We start from the raw sequence: 26,606 nt of genomic DNA, 5'->3' as shown, positions 1-26,606 counted from the left end.
TTTGCAACAGGTCACAAATCTTGCAGCTGTGATGGCACACGGTTGTTTTTCACCCAGTAGATATGCGATTTTATCAAAATTGGGTTTGTTTTCGAATTCTTTGTGGATCTCTGTAATATGAGGGAAATATGTGTCTCTAATATGGTCACACATTTGGCAGGAGGTTAGGAAGTGCAGCTCAGTTTCCACCTCATTTTGTGGGCAGTGTGCACACAGCCTGTCTTCTCTTGAGAGCCAGGTCTGCCTACGGCGGCCTTTCTCAATAGCAAGGCTATGCTCACTGAGTCTGTACATAGTCAAAGCTTTCCTTAAGTTTGGGTCAGTCACAGTGGTCAGGTATTCTGCCACTATGTACTCTCTGTTTAGAGCCAAATAGCATTCTAGTTTGCTCTGTGTTTTTGTTAATTCTTTCCAATGTGTCAAGTAATTCTCTTTTTGTTTTCTCATGATTAGGTTGGGTCTAATTGTGTTGCTGTTGTTGTCCTGGGGCTCTGTGGGGTCTGTTTGTGTTTGTGAACAGAGCCCCAGGACCAGCTTACTTAGGGGACTCTTCTCCAAGTTCATCTGTCTGTAGGTGATGGCTTTGTTATGGAAGGTTTGGAAATCGCTTCCTTTTAAGTGGTTATCGAATTTAACGGCTCTTTCCTGGATTTTGATAATTAGCGGGTATCAGCATAATTCTGCTCTGCATGCATTATTTTGTGTTTTTGCAGAATTCTTCATGCAGAGTCTCAATTTGGTGTTTATCCCATTTTATGAATTATTGGTTGGTGAGTGGACCCCAGACCTCACAACCATAAAGGGCAATGGGGTTCTATAACTGATTCAAGTGTTTTTAGCCAGATCCTAATTGGTATATCAAATTTTATGTTCCTTTTGATGGCATAGCAGGCCCTTCTTGCCTTGTCTCTCAGATCGTTCACAGCTTTGTGGAAGTTACCTGTGGCGCTGATGTTTAGGCCGAGGTATGTATAGTTTTTTGTGTGCTCTAGGGCAATGGTGTCTAGATGGAATTTGTATTTGTGGTCCTGGCAACTGGACCTTTTTTGGAACACCATTATTTTTGTCTTACTGAGATTTACTGTCAGGGCCCAGGTCTGACAGAATCTGTGCAGAAGATCTAGGTGCTGCTGTAGTCCCTCCTTGCTTGGTGACAGAAGCACCAGATCATCAGCAAACAGTAGACATTTGACTTCAGATTCTAGTAGGGTGAGGCCGGGTGCTACAGACTGTTCTAGTGCCCTCGCCAATTCATTGATATGTATGTTGAAGAGGGTGGGGCTTAAACTGCATCCCTGTCTCACCCCACGGCCCTGTGGAAAGAAATGTGTGTGTTTTTTGCCAATTTTAACCGCACACTTGTTGTTTGTGTACATGGATTTTATAATGTCGTATGTTTTTCCCCCAACACCACTTTCCGTCAATTTGTATAGCAGACCCTCATGCCAAATTGAGTCAAAAGCTTTTTGGAAATCAACAAAGCATGAGAAGACTTTGCCTTTGTTTTGGTTTGTTTGTTTGTCAATTAGGGTGTGCAGGGTGAATACGTGGACTGTCATACGGTAATTTGGTAAAAAGCTAATTTGACATTTGCTCAGTACATTATTTTTACTGAGGAAATGAACTAGTCTGCTGTTAATGATAATGCAAAGGATTTTCCCAAGGTTGCTGTTGACACATATCCCATGGTAGTTATTGGGGTCAAATTTGTCTCCACTTTTGTGGATTGGGGTAATCAGTCCTTGGTTCCAAATATTGGGGAAGATGCCAGAACTAAGGATGATGTTAAAGAGTTTAAGTATAGCAAATTGGAATTTGTGGTCTGTATATTTTATCATTTCATTGAGGATACCATCAACACCACAGGCCTTTTTGGGTTGGAGGGTTTGTATTTTGTCCTGTAGTTCATTCAAGGCAATTGGAGAATCCAGTGGGTTCTGGTAGTCTTTAATAGTTGATTCTAAGATTTGCATTTGATCATGTATATTTTTTTGCTGTTTGTTCTTTGTTATAGGGCCAAAAAGATTGGAGAAGTGGTTTACCCATACATCTCCGTTTTTGATAGATAGCTCTTCGTGTTGTTGTTTGGTTAGTGTTTCCCAGAAGTGGTTAGAGTCTATGGATTCTTCAATTACATTGAGCTGATTTCTGACATGCTGTTCCTTCTTTTTCCGTAGTGTATTTCTGTATTGTTTTAGTGGGGTCTTCGGATAAGTCAGTTAAAATTGCACATACCTGAGACCCATATTTCAAAATCTGGATCCGGAACTACTTGGTTTCCGGATTGGGTCTCGGGAATTCGGGTACAGGTGGAGCCTTGAAGACCTCTACCTCAGAGGGCTCTGTGAAACACTATATAAGGTCTTTCTGCGATAGTATTGTAAAACAGTCTATACGGTATGACAGCGTAATTGGTCCACAAAATCAAAACACATTAAGTGCTTATAAATAAGCAGCTTAAATGGTTGGAAGAAACTTACATTTTTCTTGTAATTCGAGCTCATTGACCTTGAATGGCAGCAATTTGTTGAGGGGTGAGTAGACACTAGAGACACTGCGAGAGACTCTTACATCCTCTTTTAACCCTTCTTCTCGCATATAATTTCCCTCCTCAGATATTCCGTGGAAATGTGGAAAACAACGCTCCCTCTGCCAACTCCTTCACCCCTCCCATTGAGGCGCAGTATGTGCGCATCTACCCCCAGGTCTGTAGGAGACACTGCACCCTGCGCATGGAGCTGCTCGGCTGTGAGCTCACAGGTGGGTCCAAGTCCTGACCGTAACTATTAGGGGTTCAAACACAATCATTCATGACTAAAGGTTCAAACAGGTGGCTCGCCATCTAGCTGTAGGTAGAAGTGGCCCTTTAGATCAGAATCTAGGAAGTAGGACAGAAGGACAGTTTCTGCATTGCTCAATAATTACAATAGTGGGCACCATTGAGTATCATAAAATTGTGTATTTTAGTTTTTTTGCCTTTGTGAAAAGGACTGTGTCCAGTAACTCGTTTGTTTCTCCAGGCTGCTCTGAGCCCATGGGGATGAAGTCTGGCCACATCCAGGACTACCAAGTCACAGCGTCCAGCCTCTTCAGAACACTCAACATGGACATGTTCACCTGGGAGCCCGGCAAGGCCCGTCTTGACAAACAGGGCAAGGTCAACGCCTGGACGTCTGGACACAGTGACCAATCCCAGTGGCTACAGGTAGGAGGCTACCCCCTTCTTCCTTTATCTAAGGAAACATAGGAACATGTGTTTCTCCGGGCCACATGACCAGGAAAAACAGAGGAATGTAGTAATAGCCTAACCACATGGTCATGAAAACCTCCTGGCCCAAATTAATTACAATTTTTTTTGGCAGAAACTTGCATAAAGGAACTTATGACATACCATACTTGTGGCCCATTAAGTGATGAAACCAAATGAAATTGTATTTGCCACATGCTTCATAAACTAACAGTTTAACATGCTTCATAAACTAACAGACCCTTCCCAACAATGCAGAGAAAATGAAAAGGAAACAATATTATAATAACACAAGGTGTAAGGGGGGGCTGTTCAAAATAGGGGAGGATTGTCAAACATATTTTGTTTTGCTTTGGGGAGGGTTGTGTTTTTTTATTTTTATTATTGGGCACAGTGCATTTTTCCCTCTGGTTTACATTCAATAGTTGCAGGTTTTACTATATAATTTCTTCCATCCTAGCCAAAACTCCTCATCTGCTTGTATGCGCCTCTATATCAAGGTGTTTTGGTACTTCCCTTATGCACTACGCTTCTCTGTGTGCTAACTTTTACTATACCACAAGTCAGTATAGTCGATCAGTCAAACGGTCCATCCTGCCCTCTATCCACCGTTCATAGTGACAATAGTGCTAGGTGGATTGTTTGTCCAGATCTGCAATAGGCTAACTAGCAATCATACCACACATAAAAGCATTCAAAGCTGCATACCTTTTCAATATGAATCCACAAGAACAAATAGGAATAGCTGATCAGCAGCAGAGAGGCCACATTCATCATTGCGCATGAAAGAACAGTGAAGACATGAGACACACAGCTCAAAAAACTCCCCTATTGATTTTGTTTAGGGACACTAAAATTGTCCTACCTAGTCTAGCCTACAACACCACAATGCAATTAATAATTCATTATTGTTTTCAAGCCAGTACAAAATTATATATTCTAGGCTGCAGTGAAAATTTAATTTGAGCAATTGTGCAAAGGCCCTGTGACTTGAATGTTTCATTCAAAAGTTTATATCTCTCTGGGGCTAGGCCTAAGCTTCTCTTCCTTTATATAGACTATATATTTTTTATATATCAACTCAGCAAAAGAAGAAACGTCCCTTTTTCAGGACCCTGTCTTTCAAAGATAATTCGTAAAAATCAAAAACTTCACAGATCTTCATTGTAAAGGGTATAAACACTGTTTCCCATGCTTGTTCAATGAACCACAAACAATTAATTAACAAGCACCTGTGGAACTGTCGTTAAGACACTAACAGCTTACAGACGGTAGGCAATTAAGGTCATAATATGAAAACTTCGGACACTAAAGAGGCCTTTCTACTGACTTTGAAAAACACCAAAAGAAAGATGCCCAGGGTCTCTTCTCATCTGCGTGAACGTGCCTTAGGCATGCTGCAAGGAGGCATGTGGACTGCAGATGTAGCCAGGGCAATAAATTACAATGTCCGTACTGTGAGACGCCTAAGACAGCTCTACAGGGAGACAGGACGGACAGCTGATTGTCCTCGCAGAGGCAGACCACGTGTAACAACACCTGCACAGGATCGGTACATCTGAACATCACACCTGCGGGACAGGTACAGGATGGCAACAACAACTGCCCGAGTTACACCAGGAACGCATAATCCCTCCATCAGTGCTCAGACTGTCCGCAATAGGCTGAGAGAGGCTGGACTGAGGGATTGTAGGCCTGTTGTAAGGCAGAACCTCACCAGACATCACCGGCAACAACATCGCCTATGGGCACAAACCAACCGTCGCTGGACCAGACAGGGACTGGCAAATAGTGCTCTTCACTGACGATTGCGGTTTTGTCTCACCAGGGGTGATGGTCGGATTTGCGTTTATCGTCGAATGAATGAGTGTTACACCGAGGCCTGTACTCTGGAGCGGGATCGATTTGGAGGTGGAGGGTCCGTCATGGTCTGGGGCGGTGTGTCACAGCATCATCGGACTGAGCTTGTTGTCATTGCAGGCAATCTCAACGCTGTGAGTTACAGGGAAGACATCCTCCTCCCTCATGTGGTACCCTTCCTGCCGGGTCATCCTGACATGACCCTCCAGCATGACAATGCCACCAGCCATAATGCTCGTTCTGTGTGTGATTTCCTGCAAGACAGCAATGTCAGTGTTCTGCCATGGCCAGCGAAGAGCCCGGATCTCAATCCCATTGTGCACGTCTGGGACCTGTTGGGTCGGAGGGTGAGAAATGTCTGGGATCTTGCAGGTGCCTTGGTGGAAGAGTGGGGTAACATCTCACAGCAAGAACTAGCAAATCTGGGGCAGTCCATGAGGAGGAGATGCACTGCAGTACTTAATGCAGCTGGTGGCCACACCAGACACTGACTGTTACTTTTGATTTGGACCCCCCCTTTGTTCAGGGACACAGTATTCAATGTCTGTTAGTCACATGTCTGTGGAACTTGTTCAGTTTATGTCTCAGTTGTTGAATCTTGTTATGTTCATACAAATATTTACACATGTTAAGTTTGCTGAAAATAAACACAGGTGACAGTGAGAGGACGTTTCTTTTTTTGCTGAGTTTATATTAATATCATACAGTGGACACCTAAGCCTATAGGCCTATGCATGCAATGCTCTGATGCATTGAGTACTCAAATCTCTCTAACAGCTGAACCATGAGGTGTACAATTATTGTTTTAGGAAAGTAGCCTAAAAAAAACAATAAAATATGCAATAAAGTTTTACATATGCCACACATTGAAACCCAAGAAATTGTGTTTTTGTCATTTGTTATGGGCTGTTTTTAAGGACAAGTAAATGTGGCTCATTTGGCCAATATCCCTCATTTATTGATGGTGCTGGCTTCGTCATGTCCGATCTGAAGGCATATGGATGTCCAGTAAATTTCTCAAATGTCCAGTTAATTAAAATGTTCATGGCACCAAATTTTCCTAAAGATAACTGAAATGGACATATAGTTTTTATGTTGATTTTAGAACATTCACATGAAAGTCTGTCGCCAATTGGATCGAAACCTAGCTATAGACACCCTAAAGACTCTGGCATGTGCGCTAGCCCAGTGTCACTTTGATTATGCCTGCACATCATGGTTCACCAGCAGCGCCAAACATCTAAAGAATAAGCTACAGACCAGCCAAACAAGCTTGTACGATTTGTACTTAAACTCCCCCCTCATGGTCATCTGGAGGTTGAGCATTTTTTTGTCTGTATATCTGTAGTGTGTCTGTATCTATGCAATTGTATATGTATTTATGTTAAAAAATAGGGTCCACAATGGAAATAAGTCCCCTGAATTTATTGTGCAATCCTGGTCACTTTTACAAATCTTTGTGTATATATCTATTTTTTTAACTGATGAAATCAACCAATCCAAACTGTGCGGCAGCCATTTGATGAATGGAAAGAGACATATGTATGTTATAAAACACCAAAACGTTTAATGACATTTGGAGATTGTAAAAGTTAGCACATGGAGAAGCGTAGTGCCAAGCCTTTGATACTGGGTAAGCCTACAAGGTAGGGAGTAGGGCTGTCCCCGTCTTGGTCGACCGAGAGATGTCTGTTCTTTCCACCAATCAAATTTTAAAACGTGCATTTTTCCATAGTCCTATAAAAACAACCTATGTATTTTAATAAAATCAACTGCAGTATATGCACTGAGCTTGTCTGATATCATTGAATAGTCCTAAGCATGGGTGCTTCCTGTTTGAGTTTCTACAAATAGGAAGGGAGGAGCAAAATGGAGTCGTGGTCAGATTTGCCAAAAGGAGGGCGGGGGAGAGCCTTGTATGCATCGCGGAAATTAGTGTAACAATGGTCCAGTGTTTTTCCAGCGCAAGTGCTACAGTCAATATGCTGGTAGAATTTAGGTAGCCTTTTTCTCAAATTTGCTTTGTTAAAATCCCCAGCTACAATAAATGCAGCCTCAGGATATATGGTTTCCAGTGAAGTTCCTTGAGGGCCGTTGTGGAATCGGCTTGAGGGGGGATATACACGGCTGTGACAATAACCGAAGAGAATTCTCTTGGGAGATAATACGGTCTGCATTTGATCGTGAGGAATTCTAGGTCAGGTGAACAAAATTACTTGAGGTCCTATATGTTGTTACAATTACACCATAAGTCGTTAGTCATGAAAGATACCCTTCTTCTTCCCGGAGAGATGTTTATTGCTGTCGGTGTGATGTACTGAGAACCCAGATGGCTGTATGGACGGGGACAAAATATCCCGAGAGAGCCATGTTTCTGTGAAACAGAGTATGTTACAATCCCTGATGTCTCTCTGGAAAGCAACCCTTGCCCTGATCTCATCAACTTTGTTGTCTAGGGACTGGACATTAGCGAGTCATATACTCATAAGCGATGGGTGGTGGGTGCGCTTCCTAAGTCTGACTAGAAGACCGCTACCGCTCCCTCTCCTCCAGCGGCGTTGTTTTGGGTCGGCCTCTGGAATCAGTTCAAATGCCCTGGGTGGTGCGGACAAAGGATCCGCTTCTGGAAAGTCGTATTCCTGGTTGTAGTGCTGGTAAGTTGACCCCATTCTAATATCCAATAGTTCTTCCCGGCTGTATTTAATAACACTTAAGATTTTCTGGGCTAACAATGTAAGAAATAATACATAAAAACAAAATACAGCAAAGTTTCCTAAGGACTAAAAGCGAGGCAGCCCTCTCTGTCGGCGCCATCTTGCTGTGTTGACTTTGATATTATGCACATAGAAACATGGTTTAGGAAAAGGCACCAATTCAATGCTACACTGAAGATTATGTTTCAGAACCGCAGACAGCGACAGCTATCCAATGCGGCATTTGTTATAGAATAATATTATTTTTATTAGTGTTGTACCCAACTAAATAAATCTCAGTCGACCAAAATGGGGTCAGACCTAGTAGGCAGGGATGTATTTTCTGTTTGTTGAGATTGCCATAGTCTATTATTGTGGTGGTCAAACCATTTTATTGAAATGCCTGAAGTCGGTATGCTTTGTTAATTGGTTATGTGGTGCATTGGCACAGAAACCTGTTGGTTTGACACCTTGAGTTGGAACAGCAATTTCTATCTGTCCCTAACGATAAGTTGGCTATATACATGGGGTACCAGTACCGAGTCGATGTGCAGGGGTACGAGATAATTGAGGTATATATGTACATATACTGTAGGTAGGGATAAAGTGAATAGGCAACAGGATAGATAATAAACAGTAGCAGCAGCGTATGTGATGAGTCAAAAGAGTTGCGGTCGAATGCCAAGCAGTTGCCATACCAAGCGGTGATGCAGTCAGTCAAGATGCTCTCAATGATGCAGGTTTAGCACTTCTTTGAGGATCTGAGGGCCCATGCCAAATCTTTTCAGCCTCCTGAGGGGGAAGAGGTGTTGTCATGCCTTCTTTACGACTGTTGGTGTGTGTGGACCATGATAATTCCTTAGTGATGTGGACACCGAGGAACTTGAAGTTCTCGACCCTCTTCACAACTTCTCAGTCGATGTGGATGGGGGCATGCTTGGCCCTCCATTTCCTGTAGTCCACGATCAGCTCCTTTGTCTTGCTGACGTAGAGGGAGAGGTTGTTGTCCTGGCACCACACTGCCAGGTCACTGACCTCCTCCCTATAGGCTGTCTCAACGTTGTCGGCGATCAGGCCAACCACCATCGTGTCGGCAGCAAACTGAATGATGGTGTTGGAGTCGTGCACGGCCACGCAGTCGTGGGTGAACAGGGAGTACAGGAGAGGATGAGTACGCACCCCTGAGGGGCCCCCGTGTTGAGGGACAGCATGGCGGATGTGTTGTTGCCTTCCCTCACCACCTGGGGGCGGCCTGTCAAGAAGTCCAGGATTCAGTTGAAGAGTGAGGTGTTCAGTCTCAAGGTCCTGAGCTTAGTGAGGAGCTTGGAGGGCACTATGGTGTTGAACGCTGAGCTATAGTCAATGAATAGCATTTTTCACATTGGTGTTCCTCTTGTGCAGGTGGAAGAGGGCAGTGTGGAGTGCAATAGAGATTGTGTCATCTGTGGATCTTTTTGGGCGGTATGTGAATTGGAGTGGATCCAGGGTGTCTGGGATGATGCTGTTGATGTGAGCCATGATCAGCCTTTCAAAGTATTTCATGGCTACAAATGTGAGTGCTATTGAGCCATAGTCATTTAGACAGGTTACCTTGGCATTCTTGGGGTCTGCTTGAAACATGTAGGTATTACAGCCTGGGTCAGAGAGAGGTTGAACATGTTGGTGAAGACACTTGCCAGCTGGTCAGCGCATGCTCTGAGTACGTGTCCTGGTAATCTGTTTAGCCCCGTGGCCTTGTGAATGTTAACCTGTTTAAAGGTCTCACATCGGTTACGGAGAGCAAGATCACATAGTCGTCTGGAACAGCTGCTGCTGTCTTGCATGGTTCGGTGTTACTTGCCACAAAGCGAGCATAGAAGGAATTTAGCTCGTCTGGTAGGCTCGCATCACTGGGCAGCTTGTGGCAGGGTTTCCCTTTGTAATCCGTAATAGTTTGCAAGCCCTGACACATTCGACGAGCGTCAGAGCCGGCGTAGTACCCACAAGTTAATTTTTCAAGTATTATGTCCCTCCTAACTTATCCATCAGAACCTCATAACCCAAACTAGCCCCAATTCAAAACACATTTTCCATAACTACTCCTGAAGGCAACACCCACAACTCTTGCGCTGTGCCTGTGAATCTGTCCTCCTCTAGTCCTGTTATTTTTGTTTGCAGCCTGGTGCTGTCACACTTCAGCCATGTGTCATCCTATTTGTGGTCATTACGGTAACTGATTGTCTCCGACGACTCCAGACGGGGCCTTAAGCAAAGACACAGTCCTCTACGGTCGCTTATGCACTTATTGTACAAAACATTAGGAACACCTTCCTGATTTTGAGCTGCACCCCCTTTTGTCCTCAGAACATTGGCTCTACAAGGTGTTGAAAGTGTTCCACAGGGATGCTGGCCCATGTTGACTCCAATGCTTCCCACAGTTGTGTCAAGTTGGCTGGATGTCGTTTGGGTGGTGGACCATTCTTGATACACATCGGAAACTGTTGAGCATGAAAAACCCAGCAGAGTTACAGTTCTTGACACACTCAAACCGGTGCGCCTGGCCCCTACTACCATACCCCATTCAAATCCATTTAAATATTTTGTCTTGCCCATTCACCTTCTGAATGGCACACATACAGAATCCATGTCTCAATTCTCTCCTTATTGTATTGTAGTGCCGTAGTCAACTTAAGATGCTGAAAAGTTCCAGGGCAGGAGACAAGACGGGTAGTTAGACTGTCCCCAGACAGGCCATGAAGCTCAGTTGAATTGATTGCTATGGATAAAGGGAAACTTGTGGTTTGATGTTACATGCTGTGCCTACAGGAGCAGGGAAAGGCTATGGTGGAAGCTGTAAAATCAATGACTTACTAGACCTATGGCAAGGAAAATAAATAGAAACATTGATGTTTTCAACTCACATTAGTGTGTTTGTCATAGGAAGTATTGATGTACGTATGGGAACACAGATGTGTTTGTTTTTGTGTATGTGTGATGTGTATGAATTGATGTACATATGCATGTTGGTGCCTGGTACTGACAGTTCAATATCTTCTCTGCACCAGTTGCCATGGTGAATAATTGATTCCCAGTGACATTAATGGATGACTTTAAACTTAGATTAATGGAATTAATCAGACTTAATGATACATTAAGTTATTCCAATTAATCAACACAACTGCAGTGCAGGAGCAGCAAAAAATATATATTTTACAGAGTGCAAACACACCAGACTAGATTTTGTCTGGCAAGAGACCCACTCTCATCTGACTAACGAACCAGTCACTGTAATGAAAGGTTGATATTGTGACCTATGTGTCTTTATTTTGAGGAGACCAAACATGATACCGGTGAGCCAGATGGTTGACTTGCCTTGTGACTTTCAATAGCCCTTCTAGTAGCTATTGAGTTAGTTAGCTGAAGCCTAGTACAATTGATTTACCATGTGAACTGCATACTCTACAATGATGACGCAAATGTTGAACATTCCTTGACTCTCCTGATACCATTGTTGGATGTTCTACATTGATAGTAGTTGAAATTGGAAAAGAATGCTTAATTAATAATACACACAAAAGCTCAACATTATGTTTTCATTCAGGCAACCATTTACTTTTTCAGTAGACTGCCAAACAGTACAGAAACTGGATTAACACACATATGTATTTTTTTCTTCTTTCTTCTCTTTATCAGTCCATATTGTTTTATTCCGGGTCACCATTCCTTTCTCCAGTAAAGCCCCCGTCACTCCAGGCATGGCATTCCTTTGACACCTCCGAATGTCATAAATGTTCCTCTTAATGAGTGCATAGTGACCTATCACATTGCCCTGCAGCATCTTAGGGAACCTCTGGGCACACATGTGCAGGATAAAGTTCTTAACGTTGTGGCGCAGTGGCCTAAGGCACTGCATCGCAGTGCTAGCTGTGCCACTAGAGATCCTGGTTCGAATCCAGGCTCTGTCGTAGCCGGCCGCGACCGGCTACGACAGAGCCAGTCGCGGCCGGGGCGGCGCACAATTCGTCCAGGGTAGGGGAGGGAATGGACGGCAGGGATGTAGCTCAGTTGGTAGAGCATGGCATTTGCAACGCCAGGGTTGTGGGTTGCAGGGTAATCTGTACGCCAGTTTTATTGCTCGGTTCTGTATTCTTTGTGATAAAATGAACGTGAGTTTTTTTCTTTATAGGTTAAGTTCCCACCTTGCCCCTTAAAGGTGTTAGAGGTGCGGCTATAAGTGGTCCCTGGTTTGCATATGAACATATTAACCTAAAGAATGTATCACTAATGAGGTCATTAGCCCTCACAACAGAAAGCCCATGCCAAGGATGAGTGTTAAATTACCCATTGACCCTACTGCTGTGGCTGTAGTATGAGACTGCACTGTAAACACATTCCATTAGAAGGTGTGGAGTGTGTCCTACACTTTGTAAGACAGTACATTGGCAACATGCAACAACACATTTGGGAGAGTAAAATAGGGTCAACTGTCTTGATTTATTTCCCCAATGAAAGTAATGGCCTTGACGTCAAACATGACAAAAAAAGGGTGTAGTCACTGAGCAGACATTAGGAGTCCTAGAACTATGAATATAAAAAGAATAACAGTATGGCTGTTATGGCATGGGGAGTTGATCTGAGATAATGGTGAGTCTTGTGTTTGTTCCCAAAGAACAACACGGCCTGTGAACAATCAATCTTACTGACAGGGCTGGAGCCACTGGGTTATCTAATGACAAACACATATAAACTAATGCAAGGGTCTCTTTGTCTCTTTGCTCGAATGCCATGGCTTCCTAGCTCTCCTCTTGGATGTCTTCAATACAGAGATCCTCAGATTTTGTTTGCCTCCAAGTTTGTTTATGCACGTCCACCACTAACTACTCTCAAAATTACTGAGCCAGCAGAAAGTCTGACAGGCAGGCCTCTGCAAAACCTGACGGTGAAAACTATGGACTTCTTTCCCTCCCTGTGAGTGTATCTCGCCTGTCTGACTTAATCGGTTTCAGACTGACTCTCCTAGCTGTTATCCTAATTATGGTTTTTAATTGCTTTTCCATGTTCCCCTGCTTCCTGTCCTCCCTGTTTTGTCTACCAAATCAGTTGGGTTTTCCTGTTGAAGACCCTCAGTATTCTGGTTGGATGTGTCTGATGTGCCTGTACAGATAGAACAGAGCTACAGCTCTTGTCTGTCCATATCTCAAAGGGGGCATGGAGTGGCATTGGATTATATATATATTTTTTAGGGGAGACGAAAGCCAGGCATAGTTGTAGTTCAGGGACAGCGTTAGAATCATGGACAGACACTTGGATAAAAATATTAGATGAAGGGATGGAAATTGAAGATAAAATAACATTAAAGTATACATGTGTTCATGTTTTCTGTTCTGTTTAAAGTCCTAAACTTACTTACAACCAAAAGTTATATAGTATAATTAAGCAGCTCAAAAATATTTCATCTTATTTGTCACCCCTATGTACAGTTAACTGTGAAAATAAAGGATACACCAACATAAAGTGTCTGAATAGGGCGTTGGGCCACCACGAGTCGCCAGAACAGCTTCAATGTGCCTTGGCATACAGTGCATTCGGAAAGTATTCTGACCCGTTGACCTTTTCCACATTTTGTTACATTACAGCCTTATTCTAAAATGTATTCAATTGTTTTTTCTCTCATCAATCTACACACAATACCCCATACTGACCAAACAAAAACATGTTTGTAGACATTTTTGGAAATGTATTAAAAATAAAAAATGAAATATAACATTTTCATAAGTATTCAGACCCTTTATTCAGTACTTTGTTGAAGCGCCTTTGGCAGTGATTACAGCCTCGAGTCTTCTTGGGTATGAGGCTACAAGCTTGGCACACCTGTATTTGGAGAGTTTCTTCCCATTCTTCTCTGCAGATCCTCTCAAGCTGTCAGGTTGGATGGGGAGCGTCGCTGCACAGCTATTTTCAGGTCTCTCCAGAGATGTTATATCGGGTTCAAGTCCGGGCTCTAGCTAGGCCACTCAAGGACATTCAGGGACACCACTCCTGTGTTGTTTTGGCTGTGTGCTTAGGGTCGTTGTCCTGTTGGAAGGTGAACCTTCGCCCCAGTCTGAGCGCTCTGGAGCAGGTTTTTATCAAGGATATATCTGTACTTTGCTCCGTTCATCTTTCCCTCGATCCTGACTAGTCTCCCAGTCCCTGCCGCTGAAAAACATCCTCACAACATGATGCTGCCACCACCATGCTTCACCGTAGGGATGGTGCCAGGTTTCCTCCAGACGTGACACTTGGCATTCAGGCCAAAGAGTTCAATCTTGGTTTCATCAGACCAGAGAATCTTGTTTCTCATGGTCTGAGTGTCCTTTAGGTGCCTTTTGGCAAAATCCAAGCAGGCTGTCATGTGCCTTTTACTGAGGAGTGGCTTCTGTCTGGCCACTCTACAATAAAGGCCTGATTGGTGGAGTGCTGCAGAGATGGTTGTCCTTCTGGAAGGTTCTCCCATCTCTAGAGAGGAACTCTGGAGCTCTATCAGAGTAACCATCGGGTTCTTGGTCACCTCCCTGACCAAGGCCCTTCTCCCTGATTGCTCAGTTTGGCCGGGAAGCCAGCTCTAGGAAGAGTCTTGGTGGTCCCAAACTTCTTCCATTTAAGAATGATGGAGGCAACTGTGTTCTTGGGGACCTTCAATGCTGCAGAAATTGTTTTGGTACCCTTCCCCAGATCTGTGTCTCAACACAATCCTGTCTCGGAGCTCTACAGACAATTCCTTTGACCTCATGACTTGTTTTTTGCTCTGACATGCACTGTCAGCTGTCGGACCTTATATAGTAGGCCTGTGCCTTTCCAAATCATGTCCAATCAATTGAATTTGCCACATGTGGACTCCAATCAAGTTGTAGAAACATATCAAGGATGATCAGTGGAAAAAGGATGCACCTGAGCTCAATTTCGAGTCTCATAGCAAAAGGTCCGAATTTTTAATACATTTGCAAAAATGTCTAAACACCTGTTTTCGCTTCATCATTATGGGGTATTGTGTGTAGATTGATGAGGTAAACAAATGTTTAATCAATTTTAGAATAAAGCTGTAACGTAACAAAATTTAGAAAAAGTCAAGCGGTCTGAATACTTTCCGAATGCATCTGTAGATTCTATAAGTGTCTGGAACTCTATTGGAGGGATGCGGTGACCGTATTACCGCCACACCAGCGGTCACGAGTCATGATGGCAGTCAAATTCCATGAGACCATTTAGTCATGGTAATTAGGCTTCTCCAAGCTCTGATGCTGCAGATGGTAATTAGTAGCCTACCAAACTTGCTAACTGCCTGGTACTCCACACTCTATTGTCCTTCTAATCACTCTGACATCAATGCAAATGTTTTGAAAATCTAATCAAACAGGTCATTAGAGCCCTTGAGCTCGTGTTGCGCAACATTTCTATAGGCTATGCAATTGCGTGAGAAAACAGAGTGATGGCCTCTATTACAAAGAGGAGGATCCCATCAGCTTTCTATAGGCTAGGCCTACTATATTTATTTCTCAACCTTCCTAATATTAAGTACAGTGAGGGAAAAACGTTTTTGATCCCCTGCTGATTTTGTACGTTTGCCCACTGACAAAGAAATGATCAGTCTATAATTTTAATGGTAGGTTTATTTGAACAGTGAGAGACAGAATAACAACAAACAAATCCAGAAAAACACATGTCAAAAATGTTATAAATTGATTTGCATTTTAATGAGGGAAATAAGTATTTGACCCCCTCTCAATCAGAAAGATTTCTGGCTCGCAGGTGTCTTTTATACAGGTAACGAGCTGAGATTAGGAGCACACTCTTAAAGGGAGTGCTCCTAATCTCAGCTTGTTACCTGTATAAAAGACACCTGTCCACAGAAGCAATCAATCAATCAGATTCCAAACTCTCCACCATGGCCAAGACCAAAGAGCTCTACTAGGATGTCAGGGACAAGATTGTAGACCTACACAAGGCTGGAATGGGCTACAAGACCATCGACAAGCAGATTGGTGAGAAGGTGACAACAGTTGGTGCGATTATTCGCAAATGGAAGAAACAGAAAATAACTGTCAATCTCCCTCGGCCTGGGGCTCCATGCAAGATCTCACCCCGTGGAGTTGCAATGATCATGAGAACGGTGAGGAATCAGCCAAGAACTACGCAGGAGGATCTTGTCAACGATCTCAAGGCAGCTGGGACCAAGAAAACAATTGGTAACACACTACGCCGTGAAGGACTGAAATCCTGCAGCGCCCGCAAGGTCCCCCTGCTCAAGAAAGCACATATACAGGCCCGTCTGAAGTTTGCCAATGAACATCTGAATGATTCAGAGGAGAACTGGGTGTAAGTGTTGTTGTCAGATGAGACCAAAATCGAGCTCTTTGGCATCAACTCAACTCGCCGTGTTTGGAGGAGGAGGAATGCTGCCTATGACCCCAAGAACACCATCCCCACCGTCAAACATGGAGGTGGAAACATTATACTTTGGGGGTGTTTTTCTGCTAAGGGGACAGGACAACTTCACCGCATCAAAGGAACGATGGACGGGGCCATGTACCGTCAAATCTTGGGTGAGAACCTCCTTCCCTCAGCCAGGGCATTGACAATGGGTCATGGATGGGTATTCCAGCATGACAATGATCCAGCACACACGGCCAAGGCAACAAAGAAGTGGCTCAAGAAGAGGCACATTAAGCTCCTGGAGTGGCCTAGCCAGTCTCCAGACCTTAATCCCATAGAAAATCTGTGGAGGGAGCTGAAGGTTCGAGTTGCCAAACGTCAGCCTCGAAACCTTAATGACTTGGAGAAGATCTGCAAAGAAGAGTGGAACAAAATTCCTCCTGAGATGTGTGCAAACTTGGTGGCCAACTACAAGAAACGTCTGACCTCTGTGATTGCCAACAAAAGTTTTTCCACCAAGTACTAAGTCATGTTTTGCAGAGGGGTCAAATACTTATTTCCCTCATTAAAAATCAAATCAATTCATAATTTTTTTTACATGCGTTTTTCTGGATTTTTTTGTTGTTATTCTGTCTCTCACTGTTCAAATAACCCTACCATTAAAATTATAGACTGATCATGTCTTTGTCAGTGGGCAAACATACAAAATCAGCAGGGGATCAAATACTTTTTTCCCTCACTGTACATTGCTTCTCTTTAAAACAGGAGTATAGCCTACCTGGCTGGCATGAAAATGAACCACGGGAAAAGTGTCCTCCATTTGCTATTTAAGTGAATAGATGTATTATTTTTTTTCACTGCCCCTGTTTCGAGACAGGTGCATGGTAATGGTCCATTCTAAATAAAATAAAAAATATTCACACATATATTATTTAGTATATGTAAAGACAAGATTAAATCAAGAATAGTGTAATGGTGACAATATTAGCCTATCACTTGTGAATAGTATATTATCACTTGTGAATGATGCCCAGCATAAGGCAAACAGTGCATGCTTTTTTAGCAACATTTTCAAATCATAGTTGCACACCTCATGTAGCCTAGCCCATAGGCCTAAATGTTTTGATAAGGTTTGTTTCACAAATAAAGTGACCAAATAACTTCTTAAAATTAAGCACATTCATCCGCTTTACAACAGGTGTAGAGCCTAACTGGTATACATACGCAGAGTTTTGGGAAGATCATTTTCACCATAAAAATGCACCTTTTATAATAAAAGCATTACATGCATAATCACATTTGTGTTCACTTTTGAGAATGGTGTTTTCCTGCTAATGGAACATTTGCGCTTATAGCCTACTGCCGTGTGCGCATTGCTGTGCTTGTAATGTGAAGAAATAGCCTAATAGTTTATCAACATTTTAAGCTAAACGTTCTCTTCAGTTGCATCAGGCTCATTGCTTAAAACAGGTTTTTTGATGCTAGCGGTTTTATTAATGTGGGTTCTATCGCATCCCACAACTGTCCGGGACTATGTTTGGAATATTTATTTCTCGCACAGAATAGAATAGGTCAACTTTTGTACTATGGGGGATAGTAGATTGACATAGGCTAGTGCCTTTGCTGTTCGTTAGTCCTACTCATCTTGTTGGCTGATGAAAAGTAAATGTGGACAGTTCTTCCAATATCTTCAATATGCGCCTCGGAATTGGATAAGGACACGCGCAGTTGCATCCCCGATGTGTCTGTTTTCACTTGTAGCCTGTGAGAAAGACCCGCTCAGGTGACTGAGAGCCATGTGAGTGAGAGGTGCTTTGGCATGCAGCCGGGAGAAGGGAATTATAATTATTATATTCAGCCCAAGGGCACAACGGCCACTGGCTGCAAAAGGCATGGATTTTTCAAGCGGTATTATGGCCACACAAAGGGGGTGCAGCCGGGAAATTCGAGGCATTATCAAGTCCATGTCAAATTGTGAATGAGAGACTGATGACGTGTGTATAGCCTGCGCAAAAAAACAAAGCAGAGCTCATGCCTTTCATGCAACTTTTTTCAAATCATCATTAGAGTCACATCATGCAGCCTTAGAATGTATAAAAAATCAAAACGTATAGCCCAACATTTGTATCACAACCAAAGTTACATTAATAACTCAAAATTAAGCATTAACTCAAAATTAAGCAAATTAAGCGTACCTGTTTCTTTGTTAACCGCTCAACACAGAATAGCCGCATGTGCGCACTCCCTCAAATCGTTTGGAGAAAATATCCTTTCTATTTTATTCAGCTATGTTCAATTGTATTCTTCATACTATAAAATAATATGAAATAATGCCACGGAACTCTAAGCAAATATTGTCTGCTAAATGAACTAGTTTTGCCCACAGCCATATGGCATAGCCAGATCAGGGCCTAACATAAGGACAACTCAGAGTATGCTATTCTGTTCTTCTGAAATAGACTACATTTTCTTCATATCATGTTTCTTTAGACCTGTCTAAAATAAATAATGGATTTATTGTGATGGTGTAGGCTATATTACATGGATTTATTAGACTTTTTTAAATGTAGATGTTCCAAAGGTCTGAATCAGTGGCTTGTAGGCTATGTGTGGAAGCCAGGAGATGCTAAATGTGTTTATGTTCATTAACGGTCAATTACTGTGAGACCAGCAATTATTTGCTTGACAATCACCGGCTGACAAAATGTCATGACCGCCACAGCCCTAGATGTGACACTGTTCTTTCACAATAAAGTCCATAATTAGGTGTTTTGTTGATGGTGGTAGAAAACGCTTACTCAGTGTTTAAATCAAATCCAATCAAGTCGGTTGAGATTTGGTGACTAAGACAGACATACAGACACACACACACACACACACACACACACACACACACACACACACACACACACTTTAAACCCCCTATGCTCCTTTGAGACCCCTCTTTTAAAGTCACAGATCTCTTCTTGCAGCCATGGTAGCCAAAATAATGGGCAACTGGGCAGTTTTATACACACATTTTTAGCATGATGGGATGTTAATTGCTTAATTAACTCAGGATCCACACCTGTGTGGAAGCACCTGGTTTCAATATACATTGTATCCCTTGTGGCGGAATCCTGTTCGGAGCCTTCACCTTGCGCTGACACTTTAAGAGCGCATCAGCAGTCAGGAAGGAGGAAATAAAGATGGCTGACACTCTCTGTGTGAGAGCGCTCTGTTGGCGCTGCAGTTTTGACAGTGTGTGCTGCTCTTTGCAGAAGTCTTGTTTATTTCCAGCGTGCTTAGTTTGTAAAGTTTTTAAGTTGATCGCCAGTGTTACTGTTGGGTTGGAATCTGTGGGACCACTATTGTCATTGATCGCATGGATTAGTAGCAACATTGTTGCAAAGCTTTTACCAACAAACCAACAGGGTGTATCGGACGGACAGACGAGTGCAACTGCAAGCCTGGAGTTTACAGCTAAGACGCTGCACGCCATGGTATGTTAAGTGCTGCTGGACAATTATTGCTTTCAGGATGTATTTTTGACAGTGGTGTTCAATGAAGTGTGCATTTCAGATTGTGTATTATTTTGGATTATTGATTGAACTATATTGATTTATTTTGGTTCCCATGTTTTTCTGGCCTAGAGTCTTTGGGACATTTTTAAGGCCTTTTGTTTTGTCTACACCCACGCAACTTAATACACCCATTCACTCTTTCCTCTGGGAATTAATTCAGATTATTGCAAATCATGTGTTGATGACTGGATTCTTTATTGTTGGTTGCCTATGAGTCACTCTAATCCTTAGTATTGTATGAGGTATTATTGGTTGGGTTACCCCTGTGCTGTGACGTGTGTTTTTATATGGTGTGTCTTACCCTTTCTCTCCACTGGTTATCTGGCAAACAGGCTACACTCTAGACAGTCTCTTCTGCTGATGTATGTGTGTGTGTGTGTGTCTGGTAGCAGTACTCTATCTATCCTACTATTTTCCTTTCGACAGGGTTAATACCTGCCTGGTGCCCAAATAAAACATCTTTATCTTTACCCCTCTCTCTAACAATACCACTACAGAACTGGCGCCCGAACAGGGACCCCTGGAGAAAAGCAGCCATGACACCACCCACACAAAGTTGTTGAACCTAATACTGTGTCAATGTGGACACGCATAATGGATATTATGACTGGCTTCTGGCTTGCCTATAACCTCTACACCATTACCCACCCCTCAACCTCTTCCTGTTACCCTACCCATACACACTGGGAGAGGTGTCTCTGTGCTCACTGGACAAATGGAACAACCAATGGACACACACCAACAATGCAGTAGAATGCCATTTGCAAACTCAGTGACAGTATGGAGGCTCATCAGAAAGTTGTGCAGCTGAGGTTGGCTCACCTCCGTCAAAAAAATATTATTTGAAGCCGGATGTTCAAGGGAAAATACAAAGTCTCAAAACACTCATAGAAACTAGCCATCATCTCGCCATGACCTATCTTGAGGTGGAACAAAAACAGAGAACATAGGAGTCAGCCTCTGTTGTGAAGGTAGTGTGTTATCTGAAAGATGTTATGGAGGACATGAAGAACTCTCTCACAGGGGAAATACGATTTTTGATTGAACAATCTCAAAAGGAGACCTCTAATGAGATGGAAAAAGCACAGAAGGCCACAGAACTTCAACTGGAGGAGCTTCAGCAGGAGGTAATGCAGTGCTTTTCCCTTCTGGACAAATGCTCTGCACCTCCCTCAGTGTTTACCTCTGCCACTGGCTCTGCCATTAAGGGAATAGGAACAGGTAGCACTAGAGAAAATCCCTCTGAAGACACTGTTAAACAACAGAACTCTCATTTCACCAAGACTCCTTGCCACTGTCATGCCTCCTCTAGAGCGCTCCCTACCTACTTTTTCCCACTTTTGGCAGCCCAGAAGATTATGTTGATCCGCTGCTTTTCCTATCTAACTGTAATGATGTCCTTTCTATCCGGCCTCTTACTGACTTGGAGGTTCTTGTCACCCTCTGCAGTGTTCACCATGGTACAGCAAGAGACTGGTGGGAGATAGCCCGTGAACAGGTGTCAACCTGGGAGTAGTTTGAGAAACTATTCCTCTCAGCCTTCCTCTCAGACGACTATGAGGATGAACTGGAGGAACGGGTTCGTAACAGAGTCCGGGGTGAAGCAGAGCCAATACGGGACTTTGCCTTCTCCTATCGAGTTCTATGTAGGAGATGGAAGGCTGACATTACTGAGCAGGAGATGGTCAAACTCATTCTTAAGAACATTGTTCCCCGCCTTGCCAGTCAAGTTTGTGAACGTTTGCAGAATGTGGATGATCTGGTGCATCTTGGGACCCAGTTTGAGAAGGACTGGAAGCACCACTTCCAAACTCAAAACCATTTTCCCATATCCCGGTATCCCAGCAACTCTCCTGGGGCTAAACCGTCTCAGCCGATTGTGTCCAAGAACCAAGACCAAAGTCCAGTGATGTGCTGGATGTGTAAGGTCCAACATCCTCCAGGTTCATGCCCTCTCTATGGCCAGTGTCAGGATTCAGAAAAAGGACAGAAGACCGACAGTCTAGACAGGCGTGTTGGCTTGCATACAATTGGGTCGGCCTCAATGCCCATCATGAAGCCTTCAGACAGCTCCCCTAGCTGTCTTATTCCTATTCCGCAACAACTATTGGTTCCTCTGACTGTTAAGAACTGGAGAGGGAAGGCCATAATTGACACAGGAGCCACTTACACCCAGATGCAGGAGCCCCTGTGGCGAAAGATGGCATTACCGCATGGGGAGCTTCGAACCTGGGAGGAAGGACCATTGTACTTGGACAATGGAGAACCGACCAATCCCTTGGGCTGGACTGATATGAAAATAAAACTGCATGATGAGATTATTACCCTTGCTGTGGCTATTTTTGCAGATCCAAGCCTTGCATTTTCTGTAGTCCTTGGCCTGGACTTCTTGTTCTTCAGTGGACTGACCATCTCGATGTCCGAACCATCCTGTCGGCTGCGCTCTGACCATTACCGGACTCATCCATTTCAACCTGGAAATGCACTGATTTCAGGCTGGAGCCTGCTACCCTATCCAGAGTCCCGGCTAGGTCAAGACAAAGATGAAGACAACAACAAGACAGAGAAAAGACAAAGACAAACATGTTCCATCAGTGAAGCCAGAGAATCCGACTATCACAATAATGCCTTTCCCCTTCATATTTGAGAGAAAAAGCAAACCTGATGCTGATTTCTACATCAAACAAGCAGTGGAACAGGCATGTCTTCAGATGACAAGAGGTGGCAGCTCTCCCAGATGTTGGAGATGAATGGTGAGGTCTGTATTACACCCGATGGTACAACAATCTTGAAACACATAATCTATACCGAGCATGAAGTCCCCATTAAGCAGCATCCCTACAGGCTGTCCTCCGCCAAACTGCCGATTTCTCAATGAACAGCTCGAGATCATGTTGGCTAATGGAGTTGTGGACCCTTCCTTTTCCGGATGGGCTTCTCCAATTGTCCTTATTCCAAAGAAAGATGATGGATATCAATTCTGTGTAGACTACAGGAAGCCAAATGCCATAACAGAAGGCGATGCCTACCCTCTACCGAACATCAATGACATACTGGAATCTCTGGCAGGAGCAACAATCTTCAGTAATCTGGATCTGAACAGCAGATATTGGCAGGTGGCAATGGATCCCGCTAGTCAGGACAAGACTACCTTCGTCACCCCTGCTGGTTTTTACTCCTTCAAAGTCATACCTTTTTGTTTTGAAGAACACTCCAGCAACCTTCCAAAGGCTGAAGGAGACTGTCCTGGGAGGTCTGAGGGGAAAAAATGTCTTGTGTATCTGGATGACGTCATAATATACTCCTCCTATGTCGCTGATCATCTGCAAGACATATAGTCCGTCTTCAACAGACTAAAGGCTGCAGGTTTGACCCTGAACTTGAATTGTAATTTCTGCTGGCCTGAACTGAAGTTCCTTGGTCATTTGGTTAATGCAGAAGGTATCCATGCAGATCCAGCCAAAGTTACAGCAGTGCAGGAGTTCCCAATTCCCATATCAGGTGGAAATTAAGGTAGTTGACTGGTTCAGTGTTTCCTGGGTATGGCTGGATGGTACCACAGGTTTGTGCCAGACATTTCAAAGGTCGCCGAACCAGTGAACTACCTTAAGAAGAAGGGGCTAAATTTCCAATGGTTCATGCATGCCAGAGTGAATTTGAAGCACTCAAAAACAGTCTCCTCACTCCTCCAGTGCTTGGACATCCTAACCTGAATGATCATTTCATAGTGTACATGGATGCAAGTCAAATAGTCTTTGCTCAACAAAGAGGACCTGGAACAAAAGTCATTGCCTATGCACATCGCACCCTTAATTCAGCCTAGAGGAATTATTCAACGACTGAACGGGAGTGCCTCACTATGGTCTGGGCACTGGAGAAATGTAGCTACTACCTGGAGTCCAAGGTCTTCGCCGTTGTCACAGACCACGCTGCTCTGCAGTGGGTTCTGGCATCAGGCAAGACCAACAGCTGTCTCATTCACTGGTCTATCAGACTCCATAGGTTTGACTTCATCAATGAGTATCGCAAAGGAAACATTAATGTTGTACCAGATGCCCTCTCTCGGATTACAGAGACTGCCAATGTCTGTATTCCATTGTGCAGCACTTAGACTACCGCTAAGTGTCTGGATGATTATTTCCCTCTGGATGATGAGTGTGTGGAGAGCACAGCAGAATGATGCCGCCATCATGGAGATCCACAAGAGTCTGTCTGAGGAAGACTCGAAGATCCGCTTCAGTGAGAAGTTCAGCATAATTCAGGATAAAATGTATCGAAGAACTCCAAGAGGAGACGGAACACAGCACCCATTACTTTGTCTTCATCCCCTCTACATTGACTGACCAGATGATCCAGGCTTATCATTCTAACCCCATGAGTGGCCGTCTTGGAGTCTTCAAATCCTATCAAAGATTACAGGAGGTGGTGTACTGGCCAGGCATGTGGGTTGATACCAAGACGTTTGTACAGCAGTGTGAAGTCTGCCAGAAATACAAACCAGACATTGACAGACCTGCCGGGAAACTAAATCAGACCGTTGTGAACCATCTCAGTTAAATACTGTGAATTGACCTCATGGGGCCTTTTCCTCCCAGCAGGGGGACCCGGAATGAATTCTTATTGGTGGTAGTGGACTACTACACACACTGCTTGTGTGTGTGTGTGTGTGTGTGTGTGTGTGTGTGTCTGGTAGCGGTACTCTATCTATCCGACTCTTTTCCTTTTGGCAGGGTTAATACCTGCCTGGTGCCCGAACAAATATCTTTACCCCTCTCTAACAATACCGCTACACCCTCCTGTTTCCTTTATTTAGGCAGTTACCTGTATGTTCATGCTTATCAAAAGCAGTATAAGTTTCTACAAAAGCAGTTTGGTACTCTATTGAAAGCCCTATTGTTATTAAGTTGTCAATCAAATCTCTCCCAGAAAAGTGTGATGGGCTTCCACTCAATTGTGTTGTCTGACACGAACAAAGAGACAAGATGTGTCATTGTTGATTGATGTCCACATAAATGTATTTTTTAATACTGTCCTGAAATAACAGCTGGAGAGAACATTTAGCTTGAAGTCATGTTTTTATGACATGCATTTTTCACAAAGGAAATAGACTTTTACTCGATATGCTGTTTGAAAAATGGCAGTGGTTGCGGATCCGACTTTTCTGGACCTTTGTTCCCGAGCGCTAAAGGTCCAGAAGCTTCTGCGCATGTGCAGGTTCTATACTCTACACACAGTCTCCACTCTACTCATAGAGAACAGGCTACTCTGGTGAATGGTGCTGGTGTAATCTTCAAAGTTACGTTTTAATGACAACTATTACTTTAATTTGTTTTTTAACACAACATATAATATCTTAACAAACTATCTATTCTAGTATATATCTGCTTAATATATTCACGCCTTGTGGGAGATGTTTCCAAGACGGAATCTGGAAGCTGTCGAAAGGAGCTTTCAAATGTTCCAGCTGGCTTAAGCTGATTAGTTAATTATGAACATTAACATGTCCATATAGCAAAGGGAAAATGCCAGAGACTGTGCTTTTCAAGTTTCACAAGGTCCCTGCTACAGCACTGAATACATATGGAACTTCTGGCAGTACTACTGTTAGAACAGTATTAAGACTTTGGCTGATTATGCTTTACAGTCCTCAGAAAAGAGATGAACAAAGGAGGAACGGAGTGCTTAAACTCTGCCTCTTAACTTCTGATAGTCTGTTTGTCTGAATATAATCTAGGCATTATGCTGGACTAGTGTAATTATTCATAATGCACCTTTCAGTTTGGTCTTCGTCGTTGTGTCCTTGTACCTAATATCATTAGACAGACGACAGAATGCTTTCTAGTTTGTTATTCAAACTGATATACACTAAATTGCAAACCTTTCACATTTTGATGTACTAAGTGTTTTGATTCAAGTTGCTTGGGAAGAGTAAACGGTTATGAAAGCGTTCTCCTCTCCAAGTCACCCATCCAGATTGTTTGGTGATAGTTTAGCAGTGTTGCCGCCCAAGAACAGCATCCCATAAAATAATATTATCCTATTTGTCTAACCAAACTCCCTCGTTTTCTATGTACCCCAGCACTGCTTTCCACTGTTTCTCTTTGTACTGCTACTTTAACCTTTCATATAGCCTATTGAGGAGCCCAGTGGTGAGAAGTGTTGAAATCATTGTTGTTACAAAGTGAGTGAGCAGAATGCTTGGAGCTGTGGGAATGCATTCCTCTCATCTCCACGGGAAGCTAAACATCACCATCACTCAATCTCCATAAGACACAGGGATACACTGCTATGACAACACAAACCAAAAAACAGTATAACCCCATTATCTTTGAGATCTTGACCTAATTTATGTGTCTGTGTTAGACTAACAGTGGACTGTGTAGACCATGATAAGCCCCTAGTTAATGGTACTGGGACATTTTCTGAGTTAGTCCCACACCTTTCAGAACCCCCCAACCTCTCTCTAAAATACCCCTAACTGCGCGCGCACACGCACACGCACACACACACACACACACAAGATATGCTTGAGACATCTGTGTTTATGTATTCTCATTGTGTTACGCATTCCACTATGAACAGAAACAGGAATTCAAATTTGGTATACCAATAGATGTGCATGTCCGTACTTCATAACTGACTGTTTATTAGTTTCAAAATAGGCCGACCCTACCAACATTCTTGTTTTCATGTGTAAAATGTAAAATAGTATGTTTTAAACAGATACAGCGACAGGTGCTGCTTCCTATTTAGTTGTAAGTGTGGAACCAGAGGAGTTTAAGCAAATTGCTTTCACCTCGGTAGACCAGGTTTAAGCCCCTTTACCCAGCCTATCTTATAAGATTACATGTC

General features: G+C 43.2%; 1 protein-coding gene across 3 annotated transcripts in view; it reads left to right on the top strand.

Annotated features, from left to right (window-relative positions):
• Positions 1 to 26,606, top strand: part of edil3a (EGF-like repeats and discoidin I-like domains 3a) — a 306,460-nt gene that overhangs the window by 234,677 nt on the left and 45,177 nt on the right. For all 3 annotated transcript variants that reach the window (XM_084180561.1, XM_084180559.1, XM_084180560.1), the window contains 2 exons: positions 2,616 to 2,760; positions 3,021 to 3,205. In XM_084180561.1, the coding sequence (XP_084036687.1) occupies positions 2,616 to 2,760; positions 3,021 to 3,205 (330 nt within the window). The remainder of the gene's footprint in view (positions 1 to 2,615; positions 2,761 to 3,020; positions 3,206 to 26,606) is intronic.

This window comes from Coregonus lavaretus (assembly GCF_964263955.1).
Source record: "Coregonus lavaretus genome assembly, chromosome: 17".
NCBI classification, from domain to species: domain Eukaryota; kingdom Metazoa; phylum Chordata; class Actinopteri; order Salmoniformes; family Salmonidae; genus Coregonus; species Coregonus lavaretus.
The sequence above is the reverse complement of the archived record's forward strand: the minus strand, read 5'-3'. Positions and strand labels throughout refer to the sequence as shown.